Below are 22,077 nucleotides of genomic sequence, written 5' to 3'. Positions count from 1 at the left end.
TCAGCAGGGGCCGCAAGCTGAGATTGGTTCCCACTCCCCTCACCTCTGTGCTCTGTCTGAGGCCAAGGCAGCCCGGTCTGTTCCAGCCAAGATGGCTCCGGGACACCATGAGGTGCCGAGTCCTTCTGAAGAAAGGTGTCCAGTGCGGTCGCTATCACTGGCCCTGGAGTGGATGCCGGTGTTCTAGCACGTCGTGGCCCCATGTGTTCTGTAATTGAGTTTAAAATGCCGACACTCTGCCTCTTCTATGCCTCTATTGTGTTCAGCTCAGCAGGAGCTCCTCACACACACTTCTTCTCACATTGAGGTCCTGGCCACCGTTGAGATAGATAGATATAGATATAGATATATATAGATATATATATATATATATATATATATATATATATATATATATATATATTTAAGAATTTTGGTTCTCAGACAGTTCTCTTCTCCTCTGTCTGTTCTCCATGCTTAATGTGGCACACACAGACACACAATGCAAAGATTGGGTCAACTTCTCACCTTTTTATCTGGTTTCAGGTGTGATTTTCATATTGCCCACACCAGTTGCTTGCCACAGGTGAGTTTGAACGAGCATCACATGCTTGAAATAAAGTTGTTTACCCACAATTTTGGAAAGGTGCCAACAATTTCGTCTAGCCCGTTTTTGGGCTTTTGTGTGAAATGATGTCCAATTATGCCTTTTTCTTTTCTTTTTTTCTTTTTGCGTTTTCTAATTCACACAAAGGAGATAAACATGTGTATAACAAAACGTGTAATTGCAATAATTTTCGGGAAGAAATGCTTCATTTTCTGGAACAATTTCAAAGGGGCCAACACTTTCGGCCATAACTGTAGGTGACTTATAAGATTGCTAATTGCTGGGAGCCCCTTAATGGAGTGCAGATGTGCACTTCTTTAATTGTCAATGGGTCATCTGCAAAAAACCGTGCTCTACTTTCTCTGGATCACATTTCTATGGTTAGGGGATACTTATACCTTTTTTTTCTTGAAGGGGAAGGGATGGGGATTAACCCTTTTAACCTATCTTTTTTTTCTCCACTGGAAAATCTACTTGTGAACCTCTAATGAGTCATTTCTCTGATGCTCTAAAAGAATCAGTAATAGTGACAAATGCTCTTCAAAAAAAAGTCTTGTGGTGGATGCGGTTTCTCATGTGTTGGCAGGACATATTTTGCCCCTATATCATTTCTGTAGATGGAGCTGACATTTTGTTTTTGCCTGTGGGCAGACTGGATCAGACCTAGCTGTAACCAAAACCAGATTGTTCTTGTATTGACTCCTCTCCTGTTTGGTAATTTGCTCTGCATGCATTCCACATGTCTCGCTGTGCCATTTCTTCCCCGTTGTAATCAGCAGCTTTTACTGTCCTAACAAAGGCTCATCAAATAGTGCACAGTTTCAGATGGAAGGGAACAGCTGTTTTATTCACAGCGAAGGCTGCAGCGTCTCCATACGCCTGACATTTCCTTTCTCATGCTCTTGGATTCCTAAACTCACTAGATATGAGGACTTCACTCCATGACAGCAGTGTGGGCTCCAGACTCCTTCCCTTTCTGACAGTTGCCATGTTTTCTAGTTTCCCGACACTCAGGATGTATATTACCATGGACATGATATGACAACACGTGCTGTTATCATCAAAAACACACTCTTGCTGGCACGCTGCTGTCCATTGACATCACACAGGACTGCTGTTTGTAGATAATATTGCTAAGTTGTAATGTTTCTGTGTGCAACCTTCCAAATTTCAGCTACAGATGGGTAAGTACAGGGGATGTGTTGTAATTCAGCTGACTGTATTTATTGGACTATCATTTTATGCTTTCCTTTGAATTCTACATAGTAAAATACGGTTCTTCTCTAATACTAATATTTATTGTACCAAAAAGTAATGGCAAGTTTTGTGTGTGTTTCTTTAAACTATGAGTACAGGTGGGTACAGCGTTCCAGGCATCATGCCTATGTGCAATCTGTACTGGTATCTGCCAATATCAGGCCGGTAATATCCATGCCCTGGTAAGTGAGTGTCTTCCATCTGGATTCTCGCTATCCGCTGTATGGTCCTGGTCAGAATTCTTTACCTGTATAAGGCAGGTTATATTGAACCACAAGTAATAAAAAATGTTTTTCCTATTTGGAGTACCTTTAATTTCTGTACAGAGTATATTTGGAGTACCTTTAATTTCTGTACAGAGTATATTTGGAGTACCTTTAATTTCTGTACAGAGTATATGTGGAGTACCTTTAATTTCTGTACAGAGTATATGTGGAGTACCTTTAATTTCTGTACAGAGTATATGTGGAGTACCTTTAATTTCTGTACAGAGTATATGTGGAGTACCTTTAATTTCTGTAATATGCATGTTGTGAAACAAACACTGAATCTTCAAAGATAATTTTATGTTATAGCTTAATGGATTCAAAATTCTGTACTGAATAATTTATATTACTTTACATCCATAGACATAGTTGCATAATAACATTCTGTGTGCCAGCAGCTGCCACTAGTGGGCGGTAAGGGGCAGACTGCAGACAATTAGACAGTATTATTAATGGTATGGAATAAGCTCCCCCTAGGGGTAGAATTAGTTTTTTTTGTTAATGCATTGTTAATAAATATGCAGGTAGCCTCTTCATAGAGGGAGAGTCTATTTTTATTTTCTCATGGGAGCATTGCATGGCATATAAGGCTCCCTAAGCCAACCTGGCCCTCTCCACAAAGAGAGACTGTACCCCTTGGTTCCACTTGTTAATGAATAGTGATTTAATAGGAGCTGTCGATTCTGTAGCTTTTATTCGCAAAAGCGTCTGCAAAGAGCTTTTTTCGCTGGAGGGCCTGGTACGTCTGGGCATTAAATGTGCAGCACATTTGACTTTAATGTAATCTTTGCAAATCTTTCATTACTGACTCATTGTTGTGTCATATTTTATTGTATTTGACACCTACAATTACAATATGTTTTACTTGGTAATAACATTAAAACTTTCTCCGCTTAGATTGGACTGTAAGTTTAATGAATATTTATAGAATAGATTTAAAGTGTACCTTCATGTTTATAAAAAATTAAAGAAATGAGCAGAATATAAAATTATGATTCGGACTGGTCACAAGGACAAATGTGGCCAGTTTTTTGTTATCTTATTTTATTCCTGGTGCTCCGCTGAGTATTCTGTTTTTTACTATTTAATTTTTATTTTTATTTTTTTAAATCCGCCATATGTTTCCAAAGATATTTTGGCCTTTTTATTTAGTGCTAATTTTTATGGTCTGCACCAAGGAAGCGTTGTACATGAGGTAAATGATACAGAGCAGCCTCTTGGTAATTTAACAACCCCTTCACGACCTTTGACGTATAGGTGCGTCCAAGGCGTCCTCCCCCTGTTTGATGCAGGCTGATGATCTGATCATCTGTCATGTGCCCCTAACAGCCGTTGGTGGAATCGTGATCCACCCGCGGCTGTTAACATGTTAAATGCTGATGTCAAACTCCTGACAGCAGCATTTAACATGGCCTCACCGTAGCGCCTCACGTGATCGCGGGTCGCCGATGGGTTGGCATGACAACCTAGGGTCTGCAGGAGACCCCTGTAGTTGTCATAGCCGATCTGCTATGAGCGCCGCATAGCAATTGGCGCTCATAGCAAATGAGCATTTCTGCAACACATAGCAGGGCTGAAGCCATGTGTAACACAAGCGATCAGAAGATCGCAGCTTCTAGTCTCCCATGGATGCTATTGAAGCATGTGAAAAGTGAAAAAAAAAAAAAGATTTTAAAAATATTAAAAAAGTAAAAAAAAATATTAAAGTTCACATCACCCCACTTTCGCCTCATTCAAAATAAAAAATAAATAAATAAAAAATACCCATTTGGTATCGCCCGATCTATCAATATATAAAAAGGATTAATCAGATCGGTAAACGGCGTAACGAGAAAAAAAATCAAAATGCCAGAATTGCGTTTTTTTTGGTCGCCGCAACATTGCAATAAAATGTAACAGGCGATCAAAACATCATATCTACCCCAAAATGGTATCAATAAAAACATCAGCTCAGTGTGCAAAAAGTAAGCCATCACCTATCCCCAGATCCCAAAAAGTGAAGACTATGGGTCTCGGAAAATGGCTCCTTTTTTTATATTCAAATTTTTGATTTTTTTTTCACCACTTACCAAATATGTATAGGTTAATTTTTAGTTATCTACAAACTCGGAATGACCTGGAGAATCATAATGGCAGGTCAGTTTTAGCATTTAGTGAACGTGGTAAAAAAAAAAATCCAAAAAACTATTGTGGAATTGCACTTTTTTTGTAATTTCACTGCACTTGGAATTTTTTTCCTGTTTTCCAGTACACGATATGGTAAAACCAATTGTGTCGTTCAAAAGTACAACTTGTCCCACAAAAAACAAGCCCTCACATGGCCATATTGATGAAAAATAAAAAAGTTATGGCTCTGGGAAGAAGGGGAGCTGAGAATGAGTTGTCAAACCTCTCAGACCCACCATAACCTCCACAATAAACAATTGATCTTTAAAGGACAGTTAGTGGGTATGGATTGAGTGTGGTCTATAAAAGGATAATGGATATTGCACTTCACTTTTTACAGAAGGCGCACTTGTACTATGTAGTCATAGTACTGCAGGGATCTTGTGTGCAGGCGCCGGAAAGTCACAGTGACTTGCCTGTGCACAAGATCCCTGCAGTACTATGACCAAAGACGGGAAGAAGTGTGCCTTCTGTAAAAAAGTGAAGTGCGCAGGATTTGGCCGCTGCAACTGCACATCACAGGGCACTGTAACATGCAAGGGAGGGGGGAAACATTATAATTCACACAGGAGGCAGGGATTTCCTCCGGCACTGGAACGCATCAGAAACTTGTATGAATAAAAAGACATTTCACAGATACAAGACCTCTAATATGAGGCATACAGGCAGGTATGGATTTACATTTCTATCACCTGTGTAGACTGCTGAGAAAAGTCCTACCTGTATGTCTCATATCAGATGCCTTGTTGTTGAGAAATCATCTTTTATCACTTTATATAAATGACCTCTTCCAGGCTCTAGGGAGGATGCTGCCTGGAAGATAACTCTGGCCCCACAGCTTATATTACATGAAGGGAGAGATACCAGAGTGATGTGTAACGAACACCGAGCAGGAGAAATATTTTTTTTATTTATATAGCGCCAACATATTCCGCTGCACTTTACAATTAAGCAATGACTTTTGACTTCTTGCAAACACATTTTTTGCAGCTCTCTGAGCTCTGCTGTATTGTAACAATATTACAGCCCTGTCCGCCTGTGAGCTGGAAGCTGAGAGGAACCTGCAGATGTGTTGGGTATAATCACACACAGCTCTGCAGTGAGATCAGGAGAACAGAGAGCGGCCCTCACACATCACACTGGTAACTCCCCTTCATGTAAAATAAGCTCTGGAGGCAGAGTTATCTTCTACACAACATCCTCGCCAGAGCCTGGAAGAGGTCATTTATATAAGTGATAAAAGATGATTTATCCACAACAAGGCATCTGATATGAGACCTACAGGTTGGACTTTTCTCAGCAGTCTATAGCCTGTATGCCCATATTAATAGTTTAGATAGGTCAAAGATGGTGACAGATTCCCTTTAATCTCATGTGTGGAATCTTAGCTGCATAGTGGTAAGGCCCCGTCACACTTAGCGACGCTGCAACGATCCCGGCAACGATACGACCTGTTGGGGATCGTTGCTGCGTCGCTGTGTGGTCGCTGGTGAGCTGTCAAACAGGCAGGCTCACCAACGATCAGGGGAGCAGCGACATCGTGGAAAGAATCTTTCCACGATGTCCTGCTCCTGGTTACCAGCCTGCTAAAGCAGGAGCAGGCTGGTAACCATGATAAACATTGGGTTACTAGGGGCACACGCGCTCCTAGTAACCCGTTGTTTATCATGGTTACCACTCTGCTACGGTGAGCAGGAGGTTACCGCTCACTTTAGCAGGCTCGTAACCATGATAAACAGTGGGTTACGAAGTGCGCGTGTGCCCCTAGTAACCCGATGTTTACCATAGTTACCAGCCTGATCGCTGCTCCCGCTGGTCACACACAGCAATGTGTGCTGACCAGCGGGAGGGCAACGACCAAAAAATGGTCCAGGACACTTTGCAGCGATCAGCGACCTCACAGCAGGGGCCTGATCGTTGCAAAGTGTCACACATAGCGACATCGCTGGTGAGGTCGCTGCTGCGTCACCAAAACCGTGACACAGCAGCGATCTCGCTATGTGAGACGGGGGTTTTAGGCAAAATGGCATCAGTGCAGTCAGAGACTAGGACAATATTTGCAGAGAGTTTGTATGGTCTCCCCATGTTTGCGTTTCCTCCTGGTTCTCCGGTTTCCTCCCAAACTGCTCAGACATACTGATAGGGAATTTAGATTGTGAGCCCCAATGGTGCTGTATAAGTGAGTAAAATAAATAAGATTGAGGATCTGATAAAGCAAGGCTTCTCCTGTTTAAAAACTTTTACATCCAGGCACAAAACACAAATTCATCCATGCTCGGCTGAGCATTAACTAGACATCAGCTTTTCTGGATATGCAGGTGGCCTACTACCAACCACCCGAAGTAGAACCCTAAAGGTTGTATGACCTCATACCAATGGCACTAACCGGAGACTAGCAGTTCTTAGTAACAGAGTCTCTTGGAAGAATGTCAGCTTTCTTCCCACTGAAGTGAAGACCTTTCTAAGACTACTAATGAGTGAGGCCCAACAAATAGTGACCTAGGGCTACAGAGAAAAGTAGGCCAGGAAAGGAAGGGCAGGGATGCTACCCAAACATTCCTCTTACTCCATAAAAATCCAGGCATATCAAGCGTAACCAAAGCCCTTAACTTTGGAAATCCAGTTTTCCTAGATTCCTTTTCCCTCACCTAGGTTTTCCTGGAGGAGTTGTATACTTCTTTGAGCTTAGTATGCATATGAGTAGAATCGTGGGGGAATATAGCAAACCCCCACCTTTTATTCTGCCGCGATCTCCCACGGTGAAGGCGTAGGGCACACTGGGGCTTTTTAACCTTTTTAAACACACTGAAATATTTGCCATGTCTCTCTCATTTCTCATCTACTGCTCTGAGTCACAATATCTTGCGGGGTTATTTCACAGAGAAGCCTTTTGTTTTAGACACTTATGATTATTACTTCTTATTTTTAACCCGGGATTAACTTGTATGACGAAATTTCACAAATTACTAATGATGTGAACACAAGCAGTAATTAAAAATATACCGTCATCTGGGTGCTGTCATTGTCATGTGCTGATAAACAGGCACTGTGACATCGATGAACCAAAAGTAAGCGTACATGTGTACATTAAAAGGATGGTCTCTCCACAGACCACCACTTTAGTATAAGAGCCGCTTCGTCTGTCTTCTAAGACCCCATAAAATAGATGCTTAAGCCAAGCAACGTTTCCTTTTGCTTCTCGCTCCCCCTGCAATTGCTGCTGCAGTAGAAATGTGATCCCTTGTAATGAACAGCTCTGTCTGCCAAAGCATTAGCATGAAAGTCTGGACGACTATGGTGACATATATCAGAGCGTTCTGCCAAAGGTATACATCAGACATTTAGGCTATGTGCCCACGTTGCATTTATGAAGCAGAAAATTTCTGCTGCATAAATGCAAGTCCTCTCCCGGAAAAACGCATGCGGAATTCCGCACGCGTTTATCGCGCATTTTTCGCGCGTTTATCACGCGTTTTCCACATGCGGAATTGCCTTGCGTTTTTTATGCATTGGACAAAGGCAATTCCGCTTGCGGAAACGCAAAATTAAATGACATGCTGCGGATTTTTGAACGCGGCATAAACACTGCGGAAAAATCCGCAGCATGTGCATAGAACTTGCGGAATCCCATTGGGGACCATGGGGTGCGGATATACATGCGTTTTTCAAGCGTTTACGCTGCGGAAATTCCGCAGCATATACGCTTGAAAAATGCTACGTGGGCACACAGCCAAAGCCTTCCATCAAACATGCAACGTGTTGTGAACAATGCCTAACACATGGTCCATGCTCATGCAAATACTTTTGATAAGATGGGCCGGATCTTTTTTCCCCCCTCTGGATGAGATTTATTTTTTCCACAACCTACTTATTGAGAAGAAGAGACTGAGCAGGTCTCAGGAACAGAACATTGCTCGGCACTATAACCAAGTGATTTCCCTGCTGTATGTCTCTTTGCAGCTCTCTGGCAGTTGCTTTAAGCTCTCTCAATAATCAGACGCTGGATTTGCTAATGGTTGCTCAGAAGTGCACTTCTATGAAGCTATATTAAGTCAGAAGCTGAGTAAATTGTTCTGCATGTAATTGAATAAAGGCTTAAGAGAGAGTGGAATACCCATATCTAATGTAAACCTCGCTCCTCTGGGTAATTTTCCCTAATTAGGGAATAGCTGTCCAGGTCATTTGTACACGTGTTAACACCCACAGGGATTTCAGGATGACGCTTGGAGCAAGTATATGGAAAGTGTATTTTTCGTTCTTGTTTCCTAATGTAGGGCATCTCTGCACATTATGCAACCTGTTCTGGGACTGTCATTTATCATAGATAGTACATGTTGGAGGACCTACATACCATTCTCCATGTATGTCTATGTCTGCACCTGGGGAGAATTCATATGACTCTAGCAGTATAAATGACGTGAACTTTCAGCTGAGTTGTTGCCGGATTTGCATTGAGTGGAGGAGTGAGCAAGAGATTAATATTTTATTTCTGTTTACTCATATAGCGCCATCATATTCCACAGCACTTTACAGATATTGTCATCACAGTCTCTATTGGGACTCGCAATCTAAATTCCCTATCACTATATGTCTTTGGAGTGTGGGAACAAACTCAAGCAAACATGGGGAGAACATACAAAATCCTTGTAAATGTTGTCCTTAGTGGGATTTGAACCCAGTACCCCAGCTCCAGAAGCCAACATTGCTAACCACTGAGCCACCGCTTTGTCCGCTAGTTATGCTTCTGATATCAGCAATGTAGAATATAGCTGTTTGGCCTTTCTTAAATGTGTTGTTTCAGGTTCAAGCTATCCATAGACATTAGAAATGGTTTGATGAAAATGCCTAGTGAAACTCAAGAATTTAGTTGTCCAGTAGTGGACAACCACTTTAACTGCTAAAGTCCCATAGATAAAATAAAAAAACATGTACTCCTCTCCCAGACCGGCAGCGTTCCAGCAAAATCTGTGCAAGGTCTCCTAGTGGTCGCATGACCTTGTTATGAGAATGCTGCAGCCTTCACAGTTCCATCTAATGGAGACTGGTGTCTGGGGTCACACAGCCATCGGTTCTCTAATGCAAGAGAATTGGGCCGATTATGCTAATGTCACTAGAATCAAATTCTGTCAGAGTTTGATCCAACTGTCATCTGAGTGTGATCACAGGTGCCGAGAAGACAGAAAACTTAAAAGGGATTGTCCACTACTAGGACAACTCATTCTCATTCCCCATGTTTGGCCCCAATAAAATTAAAAAAAAGCTTATACTCCCCTGCCTTGCCGGTGCCTTTGCAGCGGTGTTGGACCCAGGGCTCACGTGATTGTTATGACATGTGAGCCTGGCGCCCAATCACCTCTGGCGACTGTCTCTCCTCCTTCGAACATATAAGTAGTTTAGTGGAAGTGAGACAGCATTCCCAGCTCCCACCTCCTCTTGATTACTTATACATCCAAAGGAGGAGACTGTGACCCCAGTGAGTGGTGATTGGGCGCAAGACTCACATGTCATAACTAGTATTGTGAGCCCCGGGACCGCAAATGCCGAGACATCTGCAACGGCACCGGCAAGGGAGGTGAATATAAGCTTTTTTTTATTTTATCGGGGCCAAACATGGGAAATGAGAATGGGTTTTCCTAGTAGTTCTCTATTCTCTGTGTCTGTGGTAACCGGACTGTGCTTGCATGAGACTTGTATGGGTACACGTGATCCGATCATCAGATGCGCTTGCAGCATGCTGAATGCCGAATCTGCATGAGAAAAAAAATCGCAGGTCTGCACTGCCCCATACTATAACACTGGGCCGAGTGCTATCTGACACAGCACTCGGCCGTGTTAAACGCTAGTGTGAGCACACCCTAAGACTGAGTGATTGAGCCAATGGAACAGATTGTCATAATCTGAAATGAAATCTTTTTTTTTAACTAATTGTCAGTCAAAAGATCTTTAGTTGAAAAAAAATATATGGCCAAGTTGAAAGAGTGTAACGGCCCAAATGAACTAAAATGTGTATGGCTGCGTTGTCATAATTATTCACTAGACGATCATTTGTTCAATGGTTGTTCAGCCGTCAAAATACTTTTATAGAATGTGTATAGCCACCTTAAAGTTCTGATGAAATAGTATTTATTCAGAATTATTACCTCTTTTTGTTTCTTGTTGACCTAGTTTCCAGCCCTATTTACACATGACATACTTTATACTCATCCCTCCCTCTTATTCACCTTGACTTCAAGATAGCACCCATGATAAATGACAGCAGTGCTAGAACTGTACAATGCTGTAACCTCAGGAGTTACATTATTAGTATGGCATATTTATTGCCACCAAATAGTACTTGGAAAGTAAATATAATGGGGAACAATTACCCTTGGGAACTCTTGTGCGTTGTATAAAAATAATTAAATACTTTAAAATTGTGTGTATATGTGTGTTTGTGCAATTGTTTTAGGCAGGAGTGGAAAAAAAATACTACGACGTAAAAGTGCTTTAAAAAATTAAAGTGTCAATAGTTTCTTTTTATTAATTAACTAAATGCAAAGTGAATGAATAAAAAAGAAATCAAATCCATTTTTGGCTTGAGCACCCTTTGCTTTCAATTCTTCTAGGTACACACTTTTTCAGGGAGGTTGCACCAAATATCTTGGAGATCGAACCACAGATCATTTGTGGATGTAGGATTGCACAATTCCATGTCTTTTCATGAAATCCCAGACAGACTTGATATTGAGATCTGTGGTGGCCAGATCATCACTTACAGGACTCCTTGTTGTTCACTCTGAAAATAGTTCTTAATGACACTGGCTGCATGTTTCGGATCATTGTTTGCTGCAAGAATAAATATGGAGCCAATTATACACCTCCCTGATGGTATTGCATGACATATTAAGTATGTGACTATAGTTTTCATAATTAAGGACACCACTAATCTTGATCAAACCCCAACTCCATTTGCTGCTCCAAACTTTCAGTGACCCTCCACCATGCTTCACTGTTGCCTACAGACACTCATTATTGTATCGTTCTGCAGCCCTTCAGCAAACTGCCTTCTTTTACAGCCGAATAGTTCAACTTTTGCCACCTCAGTCCTGACAACCTGCTGACATTTTTCTGCATTCCAGCTCCTATGTTTTCATGCAGAGTTGAATTGCTTGGCCTTGTTTTCATGTCTAAGGTATGGCTTTTTGGCCACACCTCTATGAAGACCACTTTTATGAATAGTAGATGGGAGTCGTTTGGGTTCCACTGGTTGCTGTCAGTTCTGAGCTTATGGCCCTCTTGGACGTATTCTTATTTTGAAGGGATGTTAGCATAATGTGTTTTTCATCTGCTGTATTAGGTTTCCTTGACCAGCCCTGTGTCTTCTGGTCTTTAACATTGCCCATTTCTTGGTACATCTTCAAAAGAGCTTGAACAGCAGATCAACTTGATACCATACTCCTATCTGCTTTGAAATATTTGTTAGGGAGAGAGACCTTGCTGAATCAGTGTGACCATCTTATGATTTGTTGTAGTGGTCAGCTTTGCTATGGTGTAGAACCTGTGAGATGAAACTATCTTCCATAATCTCACCTCTGTAGCAGAGTTTAAAGGGGTTGTCCGGTCAAAAGTGATAAGTCTGCAGTCACACTGTGTGACTGCAGACTTATGAATCCCCCCCAGCGGGTGTTCCTCACCCTGCTTTCTGTTTCAGTAAATGATTGTTTCAACCTACATATAATAGTAATGATCATCATTATCATGTGTTTGGTATAATTGGTTATTTATACTCCTGCCTACAATACTACAAAATCCCGGACTTTGTTCAAGTGTACCGAATTGATGTTGTTTTGAAGGCATTTGGTGGTCAAAAGAAATATTGATTTAATCCGAGACAGAAACAAAATGAACACATACCCTACTGTAAGTAATAAGTAATACTAAAGGTTAGCCCCATCCCAATTTGGGTACACCTTTTCGCTGGTGGGGATGGCTTTTATGCTTTTTTTTTTTTTTAATTCACAAACTGTCTTTACTAATTATCCAATGTTATTTATATGCACAATTGCTTTTACTTATTTACTTACAGCTGGGTATATGTTCATTTTATTTCTGTTTTATGGCCAGTGTGAACATGCTCCTATTTTGCATGCATACCAACTTATACTCCAGTTCAATTTTTTTCGGTATTTTATTAATTGATAAAAATAAACTGTTAACAATTTTGTTTTTTGAAAGACTTTTTTCTTAGAAATGTATTTTCCACACTTGCCTAAAACTTTTAAACAGCACTTTACAATAAAATGTGCAAGTAATTCTGATAATGGTAAAATCACTATTTTTGTGGTTTATTATTTGCACACACTGCTTTACTATGTGTGTGCTCCCCCTGCTGGTGCTGATCGGTATAACTCCCTGCATTTCAGTTCTGAATTACAGGCACTTTTCAACAAGGAGCTAGTTAATGTTGCCGGTATTTTTGGTTATCTTAGTACAATTATATCATATTGCGGTTTATTTGCAGCACTAATTTACGGTATTAATTCTATTACAATAGATATTCTTAATGAAACATATAAACAAATCTTTTAACAGGGAGACATGCAAAGAAATTATTTATAATGAAGAAAAGAAGCACAGGAGAGAGTTGTGTATAAAGCAGTGCATGATGCTGGTCTGATTGCAGGATTCTTTGCAGAAATCTTTTTTTAAAATCATCAATAAATGTTAGCGAACTTCTGTGAGTATAATAGAAAAGCTTTGATCTGGGGATTTTCTGATCAATGCGTTAGTTTTATGGGACATCTCCTAAGGGAAACGGGACTATTAGAGATGACGCAGTGTACATATTGCATAATACTCTCTGAACGTCAGGGCGTTCCATGTTTTGGGCTCTATCTAGTAGAAACAGATGAAACTGTGCTGTAGTTTCCTCCCCGGATCTTTCCAAAGCTGACAGCTGGAATGACAGCTTTACAGAAATACTTTGTAAATGTGGCTGCTATCTAAATCATATGCTGCAGGATACTGACACTATGTTTAGAATGAATAGTTTATTATCTTACAAATATGCTAACATAATGCTTGGCATGTTTTTCCTGACGTGCTTGTAATGTTTATCATGCAATCTATTTCCCATCCTTTTGCAGAGTATGCTCTTACTGTCTTATACTCTGTTTAGCAGTTTGATTTAAAGGGTTGCATTCTACATTGAAGAAAACTTTTTTTATACTAAATATACTAAATTTAAGGGGTTCTCTAAGAAAAACAAAAAATAACTAAAGGAAATGTCATTATCAGTAAATTCTTAAATATTAATTAGCAAATCAAATTAGTTTTAGCTAGGGATGTAATCACAACAGATTCAAAATGAATGGCGTGTTCTTACAATGACAGAGAAACCTGTCCTAAATTGTTAGAACAGGAGCCCATGAGCATGTGCAGTAGGGATCCCCACTGCTGTGACCTGGAGATACCTATACCATGTATTCAGGGTGCACATAGAAATCATGGGGCAGAAGTTCTATTTGCCCCCCCTCAACCTCCCACCCCCCCCAAATAAAACAACATCCCCCCTTAATATTCGGTGGAGTCACTGGAGAGCATAACTCACAACTTTGCAGCCCTATACTATACAGAGATTCCAGGGATGTGTCACTTACTGGGCTGCTTACTGCAGTTTTGATAAATTCACTGTTAGATCAGTAGGTAATTATCACTAGAGGACTAGTGTACTTGCTGCGATGTAGTCCGCCATATTTATGAGCTCTGTATAACCCCACCCCAACCACTCATTGACCGCTTTCCAACTATGCACAGTGTTTTCCGAAATCTGGCAATCAATGAACGCATTTTTCGGACCATAAGATGCACCCCCCCCCCAAGTTTGGGAGGAAAATGGGGGTGGAGTGGGTGCGTTTTCTGGTCTGTACTTAGCCAGTGTCTGGTTTTCGGCGGTGAGGCAGAGTGATGTGCGCTGCTTTCCAGTGGCCGCGGCCATCTTCCTGAAGCCGTGATCTACAGAAAAATGGCTGCCCGGGTGCGTCTTATGGTCCGGAAGTGTGGTGAAATTGCAAAAAAAGTGCAATTCCTCATTTTTTTTTAATTTATTTATTTTTTTATACCTTGTTCATTAAATGCTAAAACTGACCTGCCATTATGATTCCCCAGGTTATTACGAGTTCGTAGATACAAAACATGTATAGGTTCTTTTTTATAGAATAGACCTGTAGTGTCTCCATTTTTTGTAATATGGGGCCGGGTGAGGACTTTTTTTTTTGCAGACCGAGCTGACTTTTTTTATTGATACCACTTTAAGGAAGATACAATGTTTTGACCAAAAAAACGTAATTCTGGCGTTTTGAATTTTAGTTTACCAGTTGGATTAATTCTTTTTTTATATTGATAGATCGGGCGATTCTGAACGCGGCGATACCAAATATGTGTATATATGATTTTTTTTTATTATGGTTTTATTTTGAATGGGGCGAAAGTGGGTGATTTAAACTTTTTTATATATATATATATATATATATATATATATATATATATATATAAACATTTTTTTTTTTTGCTTGCTGCAATTGTCTGATCGCCTCTGCTACATAGAGGTGATCAGCAGATCCTGTGCTATGAGCGCCGACCCTGCAGACCCACAGTTGTCATGCCCACGCATCGGTGACCCGCGATTACGTGACGGGGTCACCAATGGGTGGAGTAAGTGACGCTTCCAGCGCGGCTCTGTTAAATGCTGCTGTCAGAGATCCTCAGATCGCCTGTGTGTAGCAGAATTACTCACTTGCTATGTGTGCCCACCACTGGGCAGCGTTCATAGCAATCTGGCAATGACAACCACAGGGATCTCCTGCAGACCCCAGGTTGTCATGCCAACCTATCGGCAACCCGTGATCATGTGACTTGGCCACCGAGGGGCGGGGTTGGTGACTCGCTTCTGGTAAGCGCGATTTAAATGCAGCTGTCAGAGATTGACAGCTGCATTTAACTAGTTAACAACCACGAGTGGATCGCGATTCCACCCGTGGCTATTAGGGGCACGAGACATCTGTCATGTGCCCGGAAAGGTACGGGCTCGGCGTTGGAGCCCGCACTAAAGGGAGGACTCCGATGTGTGCCGTACTATTGCAACACATGTCGGAAAGGGGTTAAAGAGAATCTCTCAACAGGAGTTGCCCCCCCCCCCCAAAAAAAATTATTTTTTTTTAAAAAGTCATTTACCTCTTTCAAAGACCAGTCCAGCGATACCTTTACATGGCCAGTCCGTTCCTCTCTTTCTTAAAAATCAGATACTAAGGCTGAAGATCTAAAACCTCTGTCACTCCAGCTCTATTCTTCACCCAGCACCTCTGCCTCCTGCTTGACTGACAGCCTGTATGCTTTCAGGTAAAGTCCGGTTTGGCTGACCAGTGTATGCTGTTCCCATACAAAATACCTTCTATCCTACGATTTATCAATATAGTTGTGATTTTGGTTAATGCTGGGAAGAGGAAGAGGCAGCAGAAGCAAAGCAGTGCTGACTTGCCAACCCTTCAGATCATCACTTCTGACCTGATACTGTGTCACGAGAATGGGGCTCATCTCTAGTCATGGATTGCACAGTTTCCCCGAAAAAAGAAAGCATCCCTGGAATTTTACTGCTTTAGAAGCTTCGCTTGAGAAACGCCTTTAATGGCTGAAAATCAGGGAAGCCTTGTTAATGGCAGCTTTAGACTTTATGTCTGTGGCAGAAGTTCTATACTGGAATTCACTACATACTCAAGGTTGCTGGAATTAGTTCTCTGGTTACAAACTTTCTGGATTTTATGGAGTCAATATACAGTGCCAAGCCCAAATAGGACTTTGCACAGAAGAAAACATTCCCCTTCCTCCATCTATAAATTTCAGTTAGTGTATTGCATGTTCTTCTAAACTGTACATGTTAAAGGTAAGATCTACTTTGTGGATATTTTTGCGTTTTACTCCAGAGTTTCTCACCTGTAGGGCGCCCCCAGTTGTTGGTTAAGTACAGATGAAAGTGATCTTGTGCTGCACAGTTCTCCATCAGACTATGCCAGCCTCTAGTTTAGCAACTTATTTGTCCCCTTATTGTACGGTCTTTGGTTCCAAGAGACAAGGTTTAAAATAAATTAACATAATTTTTTGGCGCGGATCAAGACTATTGTAGCTCTTGTGCCTGAAGTTATAAAAAAAAAAATAAAAAAAAAATTTAACAGCACAATGACAGACGCTTGAGTTCAGTAAATATTAGACAGATAGAACATGTTTGATTCCCCCCGTTTGACCATTTGGTGATGTACATTTGTGATTTGCCATGGTTTTGGATCTAGTAAGCACTATTACCTAGCACTATGGCTATTTTCCTTTAGCAAGCTTGCAGAGCCCAAATTTGAACTTTCTGATTTGGTATTAACTAGTGTTGAGCGAGTATGTTCTGTTAACCCTTTCGCCGAGTATGCTCGGGCCGAGCTTCGAGTATTTATAGCTGCTCGGTGATATTGTTGAATCGCTCCGTGTGCATAATTTGCAACTGTTTGACAGCTTTATTACATGTGAGGAATGTATTTCTTACACATTCCTCACATGTAATAAAATAGACATTCCTCACATGTAATAAAGCTGTCAAACAGTTGCAAATCATGCACACGGGAGTGATTCAGCCATATCACCGAGCAGCTGTAAATACTCGAAGCTCGGCCCGAGCATACTCGGCGAAAGGGTTAATAGAACATACTCGCTCAACACTAGTATTAACCTGAAAAATTAACTTTTTTTTTTTGCTGGACAAAATGATCACTTTCTCTAACATTCCCCCTTGAATCCTCTTGTACATGCCAAGTTTTTCAAGTAACAGACGTTCAGGAAACTCTGGCTTTTTTTTTCTTCCTTTAACATCTTTTGTGTTTTTTTTCAGTCATTTTCTGAGTGTTTTTCTGACTGGTTTGATTTCTGGTGTTTTTTTTTTACTACTTTATCAAGGAGTTTGGAATGTCTTTTTTTTAAACTATAATTTTTCTAGACATTTTTTTTCACTCCATTAATTAAGAACGCAATGATTTTTTTGTTTTAATCAAAAATGATGGCAAAACACTGCAGAAGTCATCCGGGCAAGTCGTTTACATTGGAATGTATATTTTCATTCTTTTGATGATAAGATTTCAGGCGGGTTCCATGCCTGTGTGCACATACCATATATATTATTAAATGTTCTTTATAAAAATTCCCATTATTTTATATTATGGCATCGTTTTAATATGAAAAATAGCGTTCTGAATGCCCTGTGGCTGTCGACTCCAGTCAGGGCACACTTCACATCCTTCTAATTGGTTGCTGACAATGGGGGAATAGAGACCGGTTTCAGAGGTAAAGGACCATTATACTGGGCAATTAGTATTACAGTACTATAATTTTCTGATGGAGTCTATCAATATTTGTCCAATGTAAATGCAGAAGGAGATAAAATGTAAAACTAGAAGTTTAGAAATGAAAACTAATGTACCTTCTTTTTGCCTGCATTGATATGATGACTAAACAGATGATCTACATAAATGTCTTCTGCTGTGACATACTACATTTATGGAAATCCAGTTCCGTATTTAGTTCAAACTACTATCACTGACCTACAAAGCCATCCATAACCACTCTCCTCCTTACATCTCTGAACTAATCTCCCGATATATTCCCTTACCGTAATCTCCGGTCCTCCCAAGACCTCCTTCTCTCCTCCACACTTATTCGTTCCTCACGCAATCGCCTCCAAGATTTCTCCCGAATATCCCCCATCCTCTGGAATTCTGTGCCTCAACACGTCCGATTATCCACCACATCTGGATCCTTCAGACGGAACCTGAAAACCCATCTCTTCAAACAAGCTTACAGCCTGCCATGACCCCGCTGCCTCCTCAACAACATCGGAGCTACTACAAACCCTCAACCTACTGTCTCCTTCCCCATTCCTGTAGAATGTAAGTCCACAAGGGCAGGGTTCTCTTCCCTCCGGACCGTTCTATCATTCTTAGTTTGCTTACTGTAAGTGATATCTGTATTTGGTATGTAACCCCTTCTTATGTACAGCACCATGGTATCAATGGCGCTATATAAATTAATAGTAATAAAAAAATAATAAATTATTTTACTTAAAATAGAGAACGTAGTTCTCACTGCTAGGAAGATTGCTTTCAGTAGAGGGCACCAGAGCCTTTCTGGAAGAACCTTGCTTAGAGATTGTAGCGTATTGCATTGTTTCCCTTTATTAACCAACCGAAAAGCCTGAGGCTTCTTAGTCATACATGATAACTTCCTCTCTGGTGACCACATTTAAGCTATTTAAATCCATCATCTAAAGAGCTATTTACATTGGCCAATAATTGTTACAGTTCATTAGTTTCACTTTATTGGCCAGTATAAAAATAGGAAAAGATCATCGATAAAAAACACCTTGGACATTTACAGAAGGCTTAGGCTTTGCTTCTTAACATGTAACTCCAGAATGACACCTTTCTTGTGTTGTGAAGATAGTCTTAATGGAAATAATTTTTAGATACTTTTTAAAAGAGACTTTCATTCTTGGTCTTCATTAGTGGTTTAAAAGACTTTTCTGTGTGAACAAACGCTTAGGATGTGTTTGCATGCTGCCAAAATTGCACTACCATTCCTAACTGTGCAGTATTCTCATTGACTGCTGCTAAAAGTATTTTAGATTGGTATTGGCCACACTTAATTGCGGATAAACCCGCTGCTGAGTTGCAATGCTGTTTGACTGGTAAAATAAACCCTTAAATATTTTTGTTGCAGTTAGTTTAGAAATTGTGGCTCCTTGCACTTCATTGTGGATTTGCACCCCAGCTTGAAAAATGTGTCCGTCACTGTAGCATGTAATAAGTACTAGGAACTTGTGAAGCAAATCCTATACTTGTACTGAATGATAGCACTGAGCTCATTTTAGTACGTGTTGTAAAGATATGAGTGTTATGTATGACGTGCTTGGACTCTTTCATTGTTGTATCAGTAACCAGTTTAAGTACAGTACAGGCCAAAAGTTTGGACACACCTTCTCATTTAAAGATTTTTCTGTATCTTCTTGACTATGAAAATTGTACATTCACACTGAAGGCATCAAAACGATGAATTAACACATGTGGAATTATATACTTAACAAACAAGTGTGAAACAACTGAAAATATGTCTTATATTCTAGGTTCTTCAAAGTAGCCACCTTTTGCTTTGATGACTGCTTTGCACACTCTTGGCATTCTCTTGATGAGCTTCAAGAGGTAGTCACCGGAAATGGTCTTCCAACAATCTTGAAGGAGTTCCCAGAGATGCTTGGCACTTGTTGGCCCTTTTGCCTTCACTCTGCGGTCCAGCTTACCCCAAACCGTCTCGATTGGGTTCAGGTCTGGTGACTGTGGAGGCCAGGTCATCTGGCGTAGCACCCCATCACTCTCCTTCTTGGTCAAATAGCCCTTACACAGCCTGAAGGTGTGTTTGGGGTCATTGTCCTGTTGAAAAATAAATGATGGTCCAACTAAACGCAAACCGGATGGAATAGCATGCCGCTGCAAGATGCTGTGGTAGCCATGCTGGTTCAGTATGCCTTCAATTTTGAATAAATCCCCAACAGTGTCACCAGCAAAGCACTCCCACACCATCACACCTCCTCCTCCATGCTTCACGGTGGGAACCAGGCATGTAGAGTCCATCCGTTCACCTTTTCTGCGTTGCACAAAGACTCGGTGGTTGGAACCAAAGATCTCAAATTTGGACTCATCAGACCAAAGCACAGATTTCCACTGGTCTAATGTCCATTCCTTGTGTTCTTTAGCCCAAACAAGTCTCTTCATGCCTGTTGCCTGTCCTTAGCAGTGGTTTCCTAGCACCTATTTTACCATGAAGGCCTGCTGCACAAAGTCTCCTCTTAACAGTTGTTGTAGAGATGTGTCTACTGCTAGAACTCTGTGTGGCATTGACCTGGTCTCTAATCTGAGCTGCTGTTAACCTGTGATTTCTGAGGCTGGTGACTCGGATAAACTTATCCTCAGAAGCAGAGGTGACTCTTGGTCTTCCTTTCCTGGGGCGGTCCTCATGTGAGCCAGTTTCTTTGTAGCGCTTGATGGTTTTTGCAACTGCACTTGGGGACACTTTCAAAGTTTGCCCAATTTTTCGGACTGACTGACCTTCATTTTTTAAAGTAATGATGGCCACTTGTTTTTCTTTACTTAGCTGCTTTTTTCTTGCCATAATACAAATTCTAACAGTCTATTCAGTAGGACTATCAGCTGTGTATCCACCAGACTTCTGCACAACACAACTGATGGTCCCAACCCCATTTATAAGGCAAGAAATCCCACTTATTAAACCTGACGGCACACCTGTGAAGTGAAAACCATTTCATGTGACTACCTCTTGAAGCTCATCAAGAGAATGCCAAGAGTGTGCAAAGCAGTCATCAAAGCAAAAGGTGGCTACTTTGAAGAGCCTAGACTATAAGATATATTTTCAGTTGTTGCACACTTTTTTGTTAAGTATATAATTCCACATGTGTTACTTCATCGTTTTGATGCCTTCAGTGTGAATGTACAATTTTCATAGTCATGAAAATACAGAAAAATCTTTAAATGAGAAGGTGTGTCCAAACTTTTGGTCTGTACTGTATATAACTCACTGCTGTGATATTCTGGTGCCTAATTTATTTTATATGAGCCAAGTGTATCCAAACACATGTATTTTATTTTCAGGTTCTCCACTATAGACAGGGACTAGAAAAAAACAGGTTTGGACGTTTATCTCCAGGGCTCCACTTCAGCCTCATGTGCTGCTTTTGTGGCAAATACGCTTTTTCTTTCTTTACTTTAGGTCCAATTATTGTGTATACTTAGAGCAGCACACCAGCAATTTTTTTTTCTCATATGCTTTTATCTTAGTACAATTCTATCTATCTATACAATTCTTCCTCTTTAAAATAGAAAGTTGAGTCATGTGCAGAAATGAGCTAACCCGAACTATAAAGTTCGGGGTTCGTACCGGACACCTAATGTCCAGTGCCGAACTTCGAACACTGACTTCAGATGTCCGTGTTGCTATTTGGAGTTCAGATGCTTAATAAAGCTTGTTGAAAGGCTGCAGCGCAGCCAATCAACAAGCTTTTAAGCTGTGGGCACTTCCAGAGCCATCACAGCCATTCACAGCTGTCTGCTTTCCTTTGGCTGGTTATTAAAAATAAGGGGGACTGCACGTTGTTTTTATTTTATACTGTCCCTCACTCGAGCAGAGTTGACGGGTCACAGATGGCGCCGGCCAATCACATGGCTGTGATTGGCCGGCGCCATCTGTGACCCGTCAACTCTGCTCGAGTGAGGGACAGTATAAAATAAAAACGACGTGCAGTCCCCCTTATTTTTAATAACCAGCCAAAGGAAAGCAGACAGCTGTGAGCTTGTCTTATTATGCTGGGAAGGGGCCAATATCCATTGCCTATTAATATCAGTCCCCAGCTGTCTGCTTTGCCTTTGTTGATTATTGAAAATGGGGAGACCCTAAAAAAAAAAAAAAAAAAAAATTGGAATAACCAGCTAAGGCAAACCAGACAGCTGGGGGCTGATATTAATAGGCTGGGAAGGGCCATAGATATTGGTCCCTTCCCAGCCTAATAAGACCAGCCCTCAGCTGCCCAGAAATGGTGCATCCATTAGATGCACCAATTCTGGTGCATAGCCTCGGCTTTTCTCGATGGCCCTTCCCAGGCTATTAATATCAGCCCCCAGCTGTCTGCTTTGCCTTAGCTGGTTATTAAAAACAGGGGGCACCCCATGT

General features: G+C 41.0%; 1 protein-coding gene across 5 annotated transcripts in view; it reads left to right on the top strand.

Moving 5' to 3' along the window:
* The window catches only part of OSBPL8 (oxysterol binding protein like 8), a 287,476-nt gene that overhangs the window by 130,382 nt on the left and 135,017 nt on the right, over window positions 1–22,077 (top strand). Inside the window, exon 1 of one of the 5 annotated variants that reach the window (XM_073651824.1) lies at window positions 1,511–1,770. The exons of the other annotated variants lie outside the window; for them this stretch is intronic. Within the exon in view, the coding sequence (XP_073507925.1) occupies window positions 1,767–1,770 (4 nt within the window). The 5' untranslated portion in view covers window positions 1,511–1,766. Of the gene's footprint in view, window positions 1–1,510; window positions 1,771–22,077 lie in introns of those variants that run through there. 5 annotated transcript variants of the gene reach the window in all.

The sequence above is a fragment of the Phyllobates terribilis genome, unplaced genomic scaffold (assembly GCF_046119375.1).
Source record: "Phyllobates terribilis strain yellow unplaced genomic scaffold, ASM4611937v1 Scaffold_11__3_contigs__length_659146591, whole genome shotgun sequence".
NCBI lineage: Eukaryota > Metazoa > Chordata > Amphibia > Anura > Dendrobatidae > Phyllobates > Phyllobates terribilis.
This window is presented reverse-complemented; position numbering and strand designations above follow the sequence as displayed.